This window comes from Rhinatrema bivittatum, chromosome 3 (genome assembly GCF_901001135.1).
Source record: "Rhinatrema bivittatum chromosome 3, aRhiBiv1.1, whole genome shotgun sequence".
NCBI lineage: Eukaryota > Metazoa > Chordata > Amphibia > Gymnophiona > Rhinatrematidae > Rhinatrema > Rhinatrema bivittatum.
This window is the reverse complement of record NC_042617.1, coordinates 216,480,892-216,497,288: the sequence shown is the minus strand read 5'-3', so window position 1 is coordinate 216,497,288 and position 16,397 is coordinate 216,480,892. Positions and strand designations below refer to the sequence as shown.

Sequence of the window (16,397 nt, the reverse complement as noted above, 5' to 3'; positions counted from 1 at the left end):
TGCCACCTACCTGCCTGCCCGATCGAACACGCTGCCGCTACTCGCTCCCCGGATCTCGCTGCCGCCCCTGGATCCTGCTGCCGCTGCCCCCCCGGACCCCGCTGCTGCCTACCCCCCGCTCCCGGATCCTGCTGCCGCCCCCCCGCTGCCGCCGCCCCCCCCCCGCTGCCGACCCGCCCGTGCGATTTTGGGAGAAGGGACTACCGGATGCCGCTGATGGCTGCCCGCCGGCCACCTGGACCCACGGCCCTCCGACAGGTATTTAAAATTTTTTTATTTTTTTATATAACACACAGGTTTTTTGTTTTTTACACTTTTTACACTTTTTTACACTTCCTGGTGCCTGTCATTTCAAATGTCATTTGAAATGACAGGTACCAGCGCACCCAGGTTACTGTATAGGCGCTGTTACAGCGCCTATACAGTAAAATGGGTTGCGCGGGCATAACCCTTCCCTAACGCTTCACAGCCGCGGCATGCATTTGCATGCGATTAGAAGAGAGAATCAGGCGTTAGGTCAGGAGAACTGTGCGTGCGGGGAGGAAGGGTGCGCCTGACACTGCCGCACTGTTTTTACCGCGGCCTTACTGTATCGAGCCGTTAGTTAGTTGCTCTGTTACTGCGTTTATGTTATATACCGTTCTCTGTAAAGGCTATGCCTATATATCTTTTGTTGTAAGTTACTTGTAAACCGGCATGATGTGCAAACGGTTGCCGGTATATAAAATAAAATAAATAAATAAATAAAATAAAATAAAATAAATAAAACTTTGCCAGCCAGTCAGCAGCTGAATGAGGAACTTTAAATATTTTAAATTTAAAGTCATGTTTTCCATAATTCATGTGATTGACTCTTGATCTCCAGATGGGATGTTTTAAATTATGGATTTCAGGGTTCTCGGATAGACTCAGTATTGGACTAGAAAATCACAGGAGATGAAAGAGAATTCTTTGATGTATATTTACTGCCCAATTGTGCCAATGAAACCCACTGAACACAGAAAAATGCAATATCTACTGCCGAACGTTTTAGTAACTATGCCCAGCAACTTTATAATTACTTACTATCCACTTCTTTAGCTTGTCCCAGAAAAGCTTGAACTCCTCAAATTCCAATTTTCCATTGCCAGATGACTACTTGAAGGTTAAGGAGAAATGTATTTCTGTTTAGACTTTTAGTTGAACCCTGATTATTTTTGTCACCACTAAACAGCTGGTACTCTGTTTTCAGACCTCTTCAGTGGAGTTTGTCTAGAGAGCAATAGCCTGGTTAACTCTTTGTTAGCAATGTATGTACTGGAGAGTTAATTGTGAGAAGGAACTTGTTTATTTCCTTTCCCTTTTCTCTGTCTTACCTATCTTACCTGGCTTTTGGCAGGTTGTGACAAGTTCCCCTCCAAAACTATATAAACTATGAAAGTTGAAAGTTGAAAAGGTAAAAAGATGAAAGTGACGTTTCTAAAATATCTAATGAAGGAAGGGTCTTGTTAACAGATTCATGTGTATCTCTGAATGCATTGACAAAAAGGCTATGACTTTTACCTATTTAAGCATACCACAAAATCTCCAGTAAAGATATGATGATAGAATATAGAGCTTGATATAAGTAATAATGCCTAAAGTTCAGATTTACAATAAGGGCTTGAAAGGACAGTAAAAATTCTCAAAAAGAAATACCTGAAATTATACAACTACTTGCCTAGAGAGCTGTTCCAGGAATGAAGTTATATAATTTGAACACAATTGTCCAAAGTTTGAGTATTTTAAGATGAATATATGGATTTAAATGATGATATGATGTGCATTCAGTTAGTTGTATAAAAGGGGCAACTCACATGATATATGGCCTGCTTGATTTCAAAATTGTTCCTGGACTTGTTCCTGCCTATCTCTCTAATCTTATTTATTGAAAACGTCATATTGATCGCTTTCCCACTTTAAAAGCTGTCCAAAGCGATATACAATAAGGGCATGCATAATTAACATATGTGTAACCTCTGGGATAGTTGTACCCGGATAGTGGTATCAGAGGCCATATCTCGAATCACAGTTCAGATGGTGAACTTCCCATACAATTTAAATTTCTTACATTTCAGGAGAAGGGGGGAAAGACAACTTTCAAGGCCCTTGCATTGTAATTATTCAAGTCCCAGTTCTAAGTCAATGTATACAGCAATGATTACAACAGCACTGAGTTAATCAGTCTCTATACCATAAGAACAACACTGGAAGCTTTGGTGGTCTTCAACAATACTTTTCTGATATGTTGTAAAATGATGAAAAGTCTTTACAGCTGTTTGGTTCAAATATCGATGTTACAAGTGCTTTAAATACATTTTTAACTTCTCAAAGTTTTATTAAGTTTAGATGCTAAAGCCAATTAATTCAGTCCCTAATCTGATATTTTTTTCCCATTCCATTGGCATATGGCAAGTTTAGTGCTTCCCTCCCAATGTTAGTGAAATATTAAAGATGCACTTCAAGTTAGATGTTTCTTCAAGTACAGTCAATTATCTCCTACCTCTCCATGTAGTTTTCTCGTCTAAACTCCTTAGTTTCCACTCAGTACCTGAATGACATCAGCATCAGTGAAAAGGACCAATCAGGAACAGCCCTGCCGGGGATGGGGAGGGAGCTCTGGCCAGATCAGCTGCTGAATGCCCGATGCTGTTGTGAGCGCACAGCCATATCTTCTGGGCATCTGATGCTTGAGAGCTAGGGACGCACAAGTTTTACCTAGCGTGTTCCTTTTAGCATGGCAGCTCATTAATATATTGTATCACATGTCCAGGAGAGGTGGATGTGCATGCGTTGAAAAAAAACATGTGTCCAGTTTGGACACACATTTTTCCATGCATGATATTACATCGGCCTGTCTGTTTGGAAGAATCTACAAATGTCTCTTTAACTCATCAACGTTCTTAAATCTCACCATAGATTCACTGTGCTAATTTTTATCCTAACCTATTAGATTTCTGTATTGTGTTTTATTATTTTTCTGGTCTGTATTACATGACATTGAAAAGCATTTTGTGATACTATTGTATAAAGTGAACCATACAAGATAACATTGTATAATAATGGTGGCTCCATGGCCACCAGCTCTCTGAGTGCTTGAGTAACCACAATATCAGATCTGCCTCTGTTATTTCTTCAATATCTCCTCTTCTTTCAGCTGCCACAAGTCCAGGAGATTGAAGAGGTGACAGATTTAGATCTGATACGGGGGGTGCTCAAGCACCCAGGGAACTAGTGTTTATGACTAGCTCTCTGCATATTGTCAGGGTAGCATGCCTGCTTTCTGCATTAGAACCAGAGCAATAGAAATAGTGCCAACCAGGCCTTGCCTCTATCACATTATAGGAGAAAGGTCCAAGGATCGGACCAAGGATCCTTGGCCTTGGTATGATGCCCAGACCTTGTCCATATCACATGGCCCTTGTCCATTTCCCCAGACCTTGCCCCATCCAGTGAAAGTGGCAAGACCTGGTTGACACCATTTTGAAAAATGGTGTTGACTGGGACCGGAGCACCCCAGGCTCTCTCCTAAACATTAAAAAACTACTTTTGAGGTACTGTGGGGTTAGAAGTTAGGGTTGCAGTTCCACATGACCCTCCCCCGACCAACAGGGATACATTTTTAGGTGGTTGTGGGATGGGTTGGGGGTAAGGATGGGCTGGGGTGTTCATCTAATGCCAAAGGGGCCATTATTTTGGCTTGAAGGAGAGAGGTGGGGAAGGGAGCATGCCAACTCTGTGCATGTGGCATTGTTTTTTTTTTTTATGTTGGGGGCAGTGCCACCTCTTTAGGTGGCAGAGTGGGAGGGCGGGGGTTACCATTGACCCTAGGAATGATTTTTCTTATTTGGAGATGGCCATTTTTTGGGCTGATAGCCCTTTAATTTTCCCACAGGAGAAAAGGAAACTTGCATGAGCATCCCAAAGCTCCCTCAAATACGATAAAATAATGCGGCTGACTTTTTTCGGTCAGCTGCATAATTTTATTTACATAGGTTTGCCTATATAAAAGCTCCTTTGCATACTTTAGGCAATTTTATGCATGCAAATGCATGCAAAGAGGCTTATTTTCCATAAAGGGAGGACATTTTTTGCTATATTGTGAAATCATGCCATGATATGGTGATACTGAACAATAATCAGCAGTTAACGAGTGTTACATACTGTTTTACACACGACAATATCGCCATATTGTGGCTTATTGAATCTAGCTAATAGTTTGTTTCTTAATTTTACAATTTTGAAGATCCAGCTGTGGAGATTATAAATTGCTCATGATTTGAATTTGAATATGTTAAAACTTATTGTTCACATTCATCACAATATAGTTTGAGGCTAATTATATCTGAACATTCATAAAAATACATCAGTTAGTACACCCAAATTCTTTACAATACAAAATAAAAATCTGAGCAGAACTTCATTCTTCCTCCCTCCCTCCCTCCCAAGAATGAGGTTTATCTGGACAGGAAAACTGGCTAAACAATCTGAACACTATCAAAATTTTGACACCAATTTTTATTGTATGACATGAAGGGCTTAGACTGGGCCTGAGTGGTTCATTATTCCTAAATAATGGGTATTAATTTGTCTCTGTCTATAATTTTAAATTAGATTACAACCTTAGTAAATTAAATATTAAAATTTCTAAAAGTTATTATTAGCATTGATGTGTCTGATTATTGCGGGAGAAATTAAGTTGCTACTCATATGTAAAATAGGGATATTGTCGAAGACTTTTTATAATCACAAAGCCTGACGGAGATGTCATAAGAATTACTTATAAGAAAGCGCCCAAGGTCTGGGTTTTGTTGAAATGAATGGGCAATCCTATACTGATTCAAGTCATATTATAAGAGGTCAGAGAACACACAGATGCTAAACATTGTGGAATAGTTGGGGCAAAACTAGAATTCTTAGGAAAGAATTTCATTCAGATATTGCAGGCTTGTGAGGAAGGAAAGGACTAGCACTCTGAGACAGTACCAGAAAATATCTTAGAGGGAAAGCAGGGATATCACTGAGCCTACAAAAGAAAAACAGTGAGGAGTATAGATAGAGAAAGTCCGCACTTCAAACAAATCTACTTCCTCTGCCAGCAGACATACCAAAAGACAGTGTGATTTACAATGAGATATCATACATTTCCCTGTGAGTGCAGGGAAGAATCATATTACTATACATGGTATAGATTAAAAAATATAAGAACAGTACAGAATTGTGGACTTGCAAAAGGATACATCCATTAGAGAAATGATGTTTTTACATGAAAAAATGCTTATTTCCTTGAACTTAATATTCTTTGCTGAAACAGAACAAAGAAAAATATGGTTACAAAAACTAGAATTTCTTGAAAGTTTGTTGCTAGTGCAACAGATAAGAGTACTATATTTACCTACGAGAAAAATAAGCTGTAAAGCAGAGACCTGCTGCAAAATGTGAATAAAAATTCTCATAACATGGGCACTCACATCCTCCCAACTCAACAATAACCATACAAATATTTATAGAACATTAGGGCCTCAGCTTTTTAAAATAAAATAACAATCATAACCAAATGGAAAATTAAATTGTCTAGATTACAAACAACATAAATCAGACAATACTTTCCCTTCTAACCCCTCAGATCGGACAAAAATTCGTATTTACTTATATCAATATATGGCTACTAGCTAACAATAATGTCCCTTCTGGGGCTACTAGCCCAATAAACTTCAGCTGCTGAACTGGATTGAACTGTACCTTGTTGCTCACATTTTGTAATATCCTGTAATTTGTGAAGTTACTAGGCTGAGTGGAGGAGTAGCCTAGTGGTTAGAGCAGTGGGCTACGAACCAGGAGAACAGCATTTAAGTCCTGCTCTCGCTCCTTGTGACCTTGAGCAAGTCACTTTACCCTCCATTGCCTCAGATACAAACTTAGGCCTGGATTTATCAAAATGCACTAAATATTGTATGTGATAGGAAAAGGGGTGTGTTTTATGGTAATAGGCAGTTTATTGCAATTTGTGCTAATACCTATGCAAAGTGCTATCTTAACACAAATTGCGATAACTTGAGAGAGCGCGACCCTAGCCATAATGCCCTCACACTAGATAGGTATTTATATCTCTATGGGAGGCCCACCTAGCAACTCGAGGTGAGGGTTAGGTATTAGTGTAGGGGTTAGGGGCCACTTTGACATTCAAAGTGAGACTTACAAACAGAACAGTGCTCTCTTGTGAAGATTTGTTGAGCTTCAGAGTGAGGAAACTCACCCAAAGATGAGATTTGTGCAATGTTCTCTCAACCTAGCTTGATGGACTCTCTACCTGGGTAACATAAGAATTAGTTATAAGAAAGTGCCCAAGGTCTGGGTTTTGTTGAAATGAATGGACTCTCTACTTGGGTAACAACAAGCTAGGTTGAGAAAACATTGCACAAATCTCATCTCTGGGTGAGTTTCCTCACTCCGAAGGTCATCAAATCTTCACTAGAGAGCACTGTTCTGTTCGTACGTCTCACTTTGAATGTCAAAGTGCCCCCTAACCCCTACACTAATACCTAAACCTCATCTCACATTACTAGGTGGGCCTCCCATAGAGATATAAATATCTATCTAGTGTGAGGCCATTATGGCTAGCCTCTCTCTCTCTCTCTCTCTCTCTTTCTTGTAGGAGGGCCCTAATAGCTAGGCTGGCAGGAACTTAAAACAGCATTACTTGGCCAAAATATCCTCTCATTTGCATCACACCAAGCATTATGGTCTTTCACACACATTAATGGCATTTTTGCATGCATTAAAGGTGTTTTTTGCATGCGAAAACACCATATAGCACTTTGATAAATGACCCCCCTTAGATTGTTAGCCCTCTGGGGATAGGGAAATACCTCCAGTATTTGAATGTAATCCACTTTGAAGCACTGAAAAAAGTGTGAAAAACGGAAAAGAAATCATAATAATAATGCATAAATTATTTCTGGATTCCCAAAAGATCCATTACTCCATGGAGTTATCATTCAAAGAATTCTGAGTAATCCTGGAACCAGATCTAAGGGAGACGCTTTTAGACCAAAACCTGGGAGGCTGGAATGCTTAAACCCTACCATAGCTGTGACCAAGCAAAACTTCCCCAGCTTAATCAATCCACCAAAGCAGCAACACCCTAAAGGCTGGATTTTAAAACATACGCGCGCGGCCTACATGTACGCACGCTACCCGGCGCGCACATGTACACCCGATTTTATAACATGCGCGTCCCCGGGCTTTACGCGTGCAGTAGGGGACCCTTGGCATGTGCTTGTACACATAACATGCTACAGACCCAGACCACCCATGTCCTGCCCATGCCCCGCACACACCCTGCCCTTTTTTTGGCTTTCCCATTTGTATGCACACCAAGAGATATGCATGTACTCGGGCACTTCTTAAAATTCTAGCGGTGCATGCTTAGGGCTTTGGCGTGCTTAGCACTTTTAAAATTCACTTTTAAGTCAGCTTGATTAATAGCAGTTTATGGACTTCAATTCAAATGATCTCTTAGCCTGTCTTATCAATGTTTTACACTTAACTTGACAATGCTTATGCTTTTTCCTATTTTCTTCAGATGGATCCTTCTTCCAACTTTTGAAGGAAGTTTTTTTTTTGGCTAAAATAGCCTCTTTCCCTTTGCTTTTTAACCTTGCTGGTAATTGTTTGGCCTTCCTTCTACCTTTCTGTTTTTAAACTTTTTATTTATGCATTTAAAACAAAATCAATATATACAATATTTCAAAAGAAAAGGAGGCATTATGCACAGTAAAGTAATAATGATGACAGGAAAATAAGAAATACTAATTAACAAAAAGGATGAAAACTTCAGAGCATATTTCTTAATGTGTGCAATACATCTGGACTGCGCTTCTAAGATAGAAAAAAACTGAAAGGTGCAGCTGCAAAGGTTAAGAGTGTACAACAGGCATGGACATTGTTTAAAAATACTATTTTTCTCATTTTATCAAAGTTTTCTTTTTGAAAGTTTAATGTTGGAGCTTTAGATTTACATATTGCCTCTGTAAGAGAGTGCCCCTAGTTTTATCCTACAACCCTGTGCAGGACCAGGCTAGATGCCTGGTCCACCTTATATCCTGAAAAAGGAGAGTGCTCTATGGGCGGGACCTTGCAGGGCAGGAGGAGCTCAGAGGGCATGACTAGCTAGGAAATAATAGTGGAAGCTCAGTTGGGATAGAGAGGCCCCCATCTCGAGGAGCAAGGAGCTCCTGACCCTCTCTGAAAAGCTGTATGAAGGTATGGTATGTACACTGTCCTGCAAGAGAAAAGGCTGGAGTCATAGTGCTTAACTTCTCTAACGCAGAAGATTTTGCTCGGCCAGTCCTCATAGTCTCTCTTCCAGTAATTAGTAGAGATGTGCTTTGTTTTTTTCTACCGGGTCGTTTTTCGGTTCGGATACTTCGTGGTACAATTCGGGTTTTCTCGTTTCGTTTTTTCGAAAAACGAAACGAGGAAACCCGAAACCGGGCCGAAAAACGAATCGGTAAACGAAGCTTAAAAAAAACCCACCCCAAGCATTTAAAAACATTTAGAAGCATTTTCGTATATATATACAACCCCCCCCCCCCATCCCGATCCCTCCCCAAGACTTACGAAGATCCCTGGTGGTCCAGCGGGGTCCCGGGTTCCATTTGCCCTCCGTGCCCGGTACTGCAAGCCGTGCGCCTCAAAATGGTGCCGAATAGCCTGAACTACCATGTCACAGGGGCTTTCGGCGCTATTGGTCAGCCCCTGTCACATGGCCATCGGCGCCATCTTGTGCTCCTATCATGTGACAGGAGCTGACCAATGGCGCCGAAAGCCTCTGTGACATAGTATGGGCAAAGGCTATCGGCGCCATTTTGGTTACTGGCAGCCGACAACGAAATCGCTCCCGGACCCCTGCTGGACCCCCAGGGATTATTGGCAAGCCTTGGGGGAGTCAGGAGCCCCCTCCTGACTCCCCCGCTGGACCCCCCCGCTGGACTCCCCCGCTGGACCACCAGGGATCTTCGTAAGTCTTGGGGAGGGATCGGGATGGGGGGGGGGGTGGTGTATAATAGTTAATTTAAATGTTTGGGGTGGTTTGGGGTGGTTTTTTTAATTTAAAAAAAAAAATTGTGCCCCTCTCCGCAGGCAAAACCGAAAAACGAAATTTCCCCGAAATTCGGGGAAATTTCATTTCGGGTTTCGGGACCTCCGAAACCGCAACGAATTAGGAAATTTCGTGCAATTTCCTAATTCGGGCGAAAAACGATGCACATCTCTAGTAATTAGTTCAAATTTGATCATGTTATGATCACTATTGCCAAGCAGCCCCAGCACCATTACCTCTCTCACCAAATCCTGCGTTCCACTAAGAATTAGATCTAAAATAGCTCTCTCTCATTAGTTCCTGAACCAATTGCTCCATGAAGCATTCATTTTTTCCATCCAGGAACTTTACCTCTCTAGCATGTCCTGCTGTTACATTTACCCAGTCAATATCAGGGTAATTGAAATCTCCCATTATTACTACACTGCTAAATTTATTTATTTTATTTATTTAAGGGTTTTGTATACCATCATTCGTGGAACACATCACGACCGTTTACATCATACAAAGATCATAAAACAATAGTCAAAATAAAATGATAGTTAAAATACTTTAATGTTTCTAATATAAAATAAAATTAATTAATAAAACAAAGTAAAAGAAAATAAAATTGCATTTCCCCATACTAGCTATTCCTTTTCTCTAGATGCTCTGCATAGGCCTGCCCAAAGAGCCATGTCTTCAATGCGTTCTTAAAAGCTTTAAACTCTGATTCTAGACGCAATGCGACCGACATTGTGTTCCAGATACAGGGACCAGCAATCGAAATGGACCTGTCTCGCACTAGTATAAGGTGGGTTAGCTTAGTACTAGTATAAGGTGGGTTAGCTTCCCTGATTTCTCTTAGCATTTCATCAGCTGTCTCATCATTTTGGCCAGGTGGACGTTAGTAAACTCCTATCGCTATACTCTTACTCAACACATATGGAATTTCTACCCAAAAAGAATCTACTGTGCATTTAGGGCCAGATCTTAAAAGATACGCACGGGCATAGATTTGTTTGCGCAACCTGGCGTGAACAAATCTAAGCCCAATTTTATAACGTGCATGCATGTTATAAAATCCGGGGTCGGCGCGCGCAAGGGGGTGCACACTTGTGCACCTTGCGTGCGCCGAGACCTAAGGGAGCCCCGATGGCTTTCCCAGTTCCCTCCGCCACCCCGCACCTTCCCCTCCCTTCCCCTACCTAACCCGCCCCCAGCCCTACCTACCTAAACCCCCATCCTGACCTTTGTTGCAGAAGTTACGCCTGCCTCCAGGCAGGTGTAACTTGCGCAAGCTGGCCAGCTGCCGGTGCGCCATTCCTCGGTACGGCCGCATCGAAGGAGGCCTCGGTCCCGCCCTGGACCACCCCGGACCCCCACCACGCCCCCAGACCCGCCCTTTTTTTGAAGCCCAGGGACATATGCGCATCCCGGGGCTTGTGCGCGCCGCCGAGCCTATGCAAGATAGGCTTGGCGCGCACAGGGGCAGCTTGGGGCAGCTTTTCGGGGGTTATGTGCGTATATTACGCACGTAACCCTTTGAAAATCTGCCCCTTAGTCTCTTGTATGATCTTTATCCTGTTGGACTCTAAGCCATCCCCTACACTGTCTTGCTCCTAAAAGCCTCTTTCTAGACCTCTCTATCATTGTAATATAATTTGTACCCTGGTATAGCCCATTGGTTATCCTCCTTCCACCAGGTCTGTGAGATATCAGTTATGTCTATCTCATCATTCACTGCTATACACTCTAACTTTCCCATCTTACTTCTTAGACTTCTGGCATTGGCATACAGACATTTCAAGGTGTGTTTTTTGTTTACATTAACAATCTGCTTTTTAGTTGATAGGGATAATTTAGAATCCTTTAGCTCAGGTAATTATTTCCTTACATGGACTACCTTTGCTTTTATAAGAATCTCTCTGTTGGGATGCCCTAATTCTCTTGTTTCAGTAATATCCTTTGAAGATACCTCCCTCTAAACCATGTGCTTCTGAGCACCTGTTGGCTTTCTTTATGTTCTAGTTTAAAAGCTGCTGTATCTCCTTTTTAAAGGATAGAACTAGTAACCTGGTTCCACCCTGGACTTATTTGTATTTAATTTGTAACTTGAAAATTGCCCAAATTAATTGAAAATGTCCAGTAAGTGATCCAAAGAAGTTTTAGGATCTGTAAGATAGACCAAGAGATCATTTGCAAATGCTGCTATCTTCCAATTCTCCAAACCAAGTTGAATGTCTTTAATTTGTGCATCATCTTCAATAAAGCACAGTAGGGGTTCTAATGAATATTATAAACAGCAAAGGGGATAATGAACAGCCTTGCCTAATACTTCTAGACCATGGGAACACATTAGACCTTTGAACAATGGCTACTACCATAGCAGAGGGATATAAATAGAAATAGTGTAACATTTGAATAACGTTACCTTCCATCAACTCTACCACATGAAATAAATATTTCCATTCCATCTGGTTAAAGGCCTTTCCAGGATCAAAACTGATCATCAATGAAGGAATTCCATGCCTTCTATTCATCTCCATAGCTGCCAATATATTCCAGATATTGGTAGTTGAGAACATGTCCCACACAAACACCACATGACCTTCTGATATGTAGTTTGGAAGAATGTTTACCAATCTATCAGTCCACAGCTTCACAAAGAGTTTCACTTCAAAATTGATTAATGATATTGGCCAGTAAGATCCCACCAATGCGGGTTCCCTCCCTGGTTTAGGAATCACAGCTTCATTTGAATTAGAAGAGAATCACTCTGTATCAAAGCATCAAAATATGAAGACAAGAGCATGACTATCTTATCTGCTAAAAACTGGTAAAATTCTGCGTTGAATCCATCTGGTCCTGGGGTTTTACTGGACTTAGCCTTTAATATACCCATTGTTATCTCTTCACATGTTAGGGGTAATTTCAACTTTGCTTGATGCTCTTGGGAGAATTTTGGAAAATTCACCTGCTTCATAAAGGTATCACAATACTCCAAATCACTTCTTTGGACTGCATATAGTTCCTTATAAAATTCTTCCAGTATGTGGATGATTTCTTGGCTAGAATTGCACAGTTGCTGCCCCTCATCCCCCTCCAGTTTTTTAATGATGAAATATGCTTGGGACCACTTCTGTTTCTAATAAGGTAGGACATCAATTTCCCCTGTTTTTCTCCAAATTGATATACCAAATAGATATAATTTATATCTATAATACCATGCATTTTTTGAAAGCCTTCTGATGGATCAAAGAATAAATAGCACCAAATGGCATTTGTCCTTATCAAGTTGCTTTTTTAATTTCAGATGGTGGTGTCCAGGTCTTTCTTTTTTTAATGAAATACGCTAAAATCTCACTCCTTATGCTATCTTGATTGTTTCCCCAAAAAGTATTGGATCCTCTAGATGCCCTTGGTTAGTCCAGAGGTTAGTCCTAAGAAACTCTGGAAATTGTTATCTCTTATTAAATAGGGAGGAAAGTGCCAATGCCTATGCTGTCTGGGGCCTAGACCCCTAGGTCACACATATCCAAATGGGTGCATGATCAGATATTACTATCTGGTCTACACCAGTTTCTAAAATTTTAGAAAAACACCTTGATGGTAACAGTATGTAATCAATTTGAGAGAGAGAGAAATGGGCCCTGGATAAATGAGAAAAATCCCTTTCAAATGGGTATAGAAGCCTCCAAGCATCCATCAACTGAAGGGAATCTAATATAAAAGGGATCACTCTTCTTGCAAAAGATTCTCTCATTGGGTGGACTAGATGATTTGTCCAACTCAGGATTATGCACACAATTAAAATCCCATTCAAGGAAAATCAAGTTGGGATCATTTTGGAGCAAACTGCTAACAGTATCAGCAAAAAATGAGTGATTATATGCATTGGGAGCATAAACATTGCACAAAACAATTGTCACAGTTTTGCTTGCCATGCAGCCTCAGCATGCCCTGATCCACTCCGCTATGATACCTCCCCACCAGCAGAGGCCTTCGGTGAGCTCTATTCTAGGCTACTGAAGCCATCTCCTCACTGGCCACCTGTGGTGCAGTCTCCTGTCCACCAGAGGTCCTCAGAAAGCTTCACCTACAGCCTTGCCAAGCTCTGCTTGCTGCTCGAGCCACACCCAAGCTCCAGCCCCATTTAACCCTGCCTTACCAGAACATAGATGCCATTTCATGGAGTCAGTCTTGGCTCTCTGACCTCACCTCTCTTACCTTGCTCTATGTCTTGTGGCCTCCGAGCCTTATTGTATCTTGCTCCTTGCCTTGTGGCCTATCTATGTCTTATCTTGCCTTGTGGCCTCCGGGCCTTCTTGCACCTTGCCCTGTGGCCTACTCAGGCCTTGCCTTACCTTGTAACCTCTGGGCTTGTTCTTACTTTAGGCCTTTCTCTTTGGCTTACTCAGGGCTCTCCTTGCTTAGTAGCCTCTGGGACGTATTCTCAGTGGCCTTTGGGCCTTCTGTGTTGCTGCCTTCGAGCTGCAGTATTCTGTGTGGTTCTTGTCTACTCCTACCCTTGTCTGCTTTGTCTGTCCTGCCATAGTCTATCTTGTTTAGTCCTGTCCTTGTCAGGTCCTGCCCCGTCCAGTCCCCAGCATCCATTTCCTGCTTTGCTTTGCCTAAGCCTAGGTCAGTATCCAGCTCAGTCACTGCTCAGTATCCAAGCCTGTGTCTGTATCCAGTTCCAGCCTTTGTCCAGTATCCTGCCACCCTCCTGTCCCAGTATCCAGTCCTCAGCTCTTTCCCTGTTCTAGTATCCAGTCCTTAGTCTGTTCCAGTATCCATTTCCAAGCTTCATCCCTGTACCAATACCCAGACCTCTGCTTTTGTCCAGCCTGTGTCTGCCCTGCCTTGACCAGCTTGTCTAACCTGCCTACCTTGTCCAGCTTCTCCAGCTTCTTCAGTTTGTCCAGACTGTCCAGTTAAGCCATACTGGCCCCCAGAACCCAAAGGTTCAACCTGCGAGGGAAGGGGCTGGCTAGGCAGAAGACTACCTTGGCTTCCAACTGTGATGTCCAGCTGTCATAGCCAAGTCTTGCTGCTCCCCCAGAACCAAAGACCTTACCTGTGGGGTAGGGGCTGGCTAGGCAAAAGATAAAACCAGCTCCTGCTTTGCAGTCCTGCCCTGCTCTTAAAAGCCTCTTTCCAGACCTCAGCCCTCATGGCAACAATAAGTTGATTATATAGCTTTGCCTCCAAAATTAAAAAAAAAAAACAACCTGAGGGATCTCTAATCATAAGAACATAATAACATAAGAAATTGCCATACTGGGTCAGACCAAGGGTCCATCAAGCCCAGCATCCTGTTTCCAACAGTGGCCAATTCAGGCTACAAATACCTGGCAAGTACCCAAACACTAAGTAGATCCCATGCTACTGATGCTAGTAACAGCAGTGGCTATTCCCTAAGTCAACTTGATTAATAGCAGTTAATGGACTTCTCCTTCCAAGAACTTATCCAAACCTTTTTAAAACGCAGCTACACTAACTGCACTAATGACATCTTCTGGCAACAAATTCTAGATCTTAACTGTGCATTGAGTGAAACTGAATTTTCTCCAATTAGTCTTAAATGTGCTACTTGCTAACTTCATGGAATGCCCCCTAGTCCTTCTATTATTCGAAAGAGTAAATAATCAATTCACATTTATACATTCTAGACTTCTCATGATTTTAAAGACCTCTATCATATCTTCCTAAGCCATCTCTTCTCCAAGCTGAACAGCCCTAACCTCTTTAGCCTTTCCTCATAGGGGAGCTGTTCCATCCCCTTTATCATTTTAGTTGCCCTTCTCTGTACCTTCTCCAGTGCAACCATATATTTTCTGAGATGTGGCAACCAGAATTGTACATAGTACTCAAGGTGCGGTCTTACCATGGAGCGATACAGAGGCATTATGACATTTTCCATTTTATTCACCATCCCCTTCCTAATAATTTCTGTTTGCTTTTTTGACTGCCATAGCACACTAAGCGGATGATTTCAATGTATTATCCACTATGATGCCTAGATCTTTTACCTGGGTGGTAGCTCCTAATATGGAACCTAACATCGTGTAACTATAGCATGGGTTATTTTTGCATATATCATCACCTTGCATTTATCCACATTAAATTTCACCTGCCATTTGGATGCCCAGTCTTCCAGTCTCACAAGGTCCTCTTGCAATTTATCACAATCCACTTGTGATGTAACTACTCAATCATTTTTTATCATCTGCAAATTTGAATATCTCACTCATTATATTCCTAACCAGATCATTTATAAATAATAAATATATTGAAAAGCACTGGTCCAAGTACAAATCCCTGAGGCACTACACTGTTTACCTTTTTCCACTGAGAAAATTGACCATTTAATCCTACTCTCTGTTTCCTGTCTTTTAACCAGTTTGTAATCCATGAAAGGACATCGCCTCCTATCCCATGACCTTTTGGTTACCTTAGAACCCTCTCTTGAGGGATTTTGGATTTTCAGAAGGCATTTGACAAATACACTACATCTACAGGTTCACCTATATCTGCATGTTTATTAACCGCTTCAAAAAAATGAAGCAGATTTGTGAGACAAGACTTCCCTAGGGTAAATTGATGCTGACTGTGTTCCATTAAACCATGTCTTTCTATATGCTCTGTGATTTTGATCTTTAGAAAAGTTTCGATTATTTTTCCCAGCACTGAAATCAAGCTCACTGGTCTATAGTTTTCCAGATTGTCCCTGGAGCCTTTTTTAAATATTGGGGTTACATTGGCCATCTTCTAGTCTTCAGATACAATGAATGATTTTAATGTTAGGTTACAAATTTTAACTAATAGATCTGAAATTTCATTTTTAGTTCCTTCATAACCCTGGGGTGTATACCATCTGGTCCAGGTGATTTGCTACTCTTTAGTTTGTCAATCTGGCCTACTACATCTTCCAATTTCACAGTGATTTGGTTCAGTTCATCTGCCTCATCACCCTTGAAAACCCTCTCTAGAACCTAACATCTTGATTAGTAAACAGAGAAGCAAAGAATTCATTTATCTTTCTGCAATGGCCTTATCTTCCCTAAGAGCCCCTTTAACCCCTCGGTCATCTAACAGTCCAATCCACTCACACACAGGTTTCTTGCTTTGGATATATTTTTAAAAGTTTTTATTATGAGTTTTGCCTCTATGGCCAACTTCATTTCAAATTCTCTCTTAGCCTGCCTTATCAATACTTTACACTTAACTTGACAATGCTTATGCTTTTTCCTATTTTCTTCAAATGGATCCTTCTTCCAATTTTTGAAGGATC

General features: G+C 41.4%; 1 protein-coding gene across 1 annotated transcript in view; it reads right to left on the bottom strand.

Moving 5' to 3' along the window:
- CAPN9 (calpain 9) overlaps positions 1-16,397 on the bottom strand; it is a 306,745-nt gene that overhangs the window by 64,916 nt on the left and 225,432 nt on the right. The window contains exons 15-16 of the mRNA XM_029594190.1: positions 5,259-5,323; positions 1,066-1,134 (exon numbers count right to left, since the gene is read on the bottom strand). Of these exons, the coding sequence (XP_029450050.1) occupies positions 1,066-1,134; positions 5,259-5,323 (134 nt within the window). The remainder of the gene's footprint in view (positions 1-1,065; positions 1,135-5,258; positions 5,324-16,397) is intronic.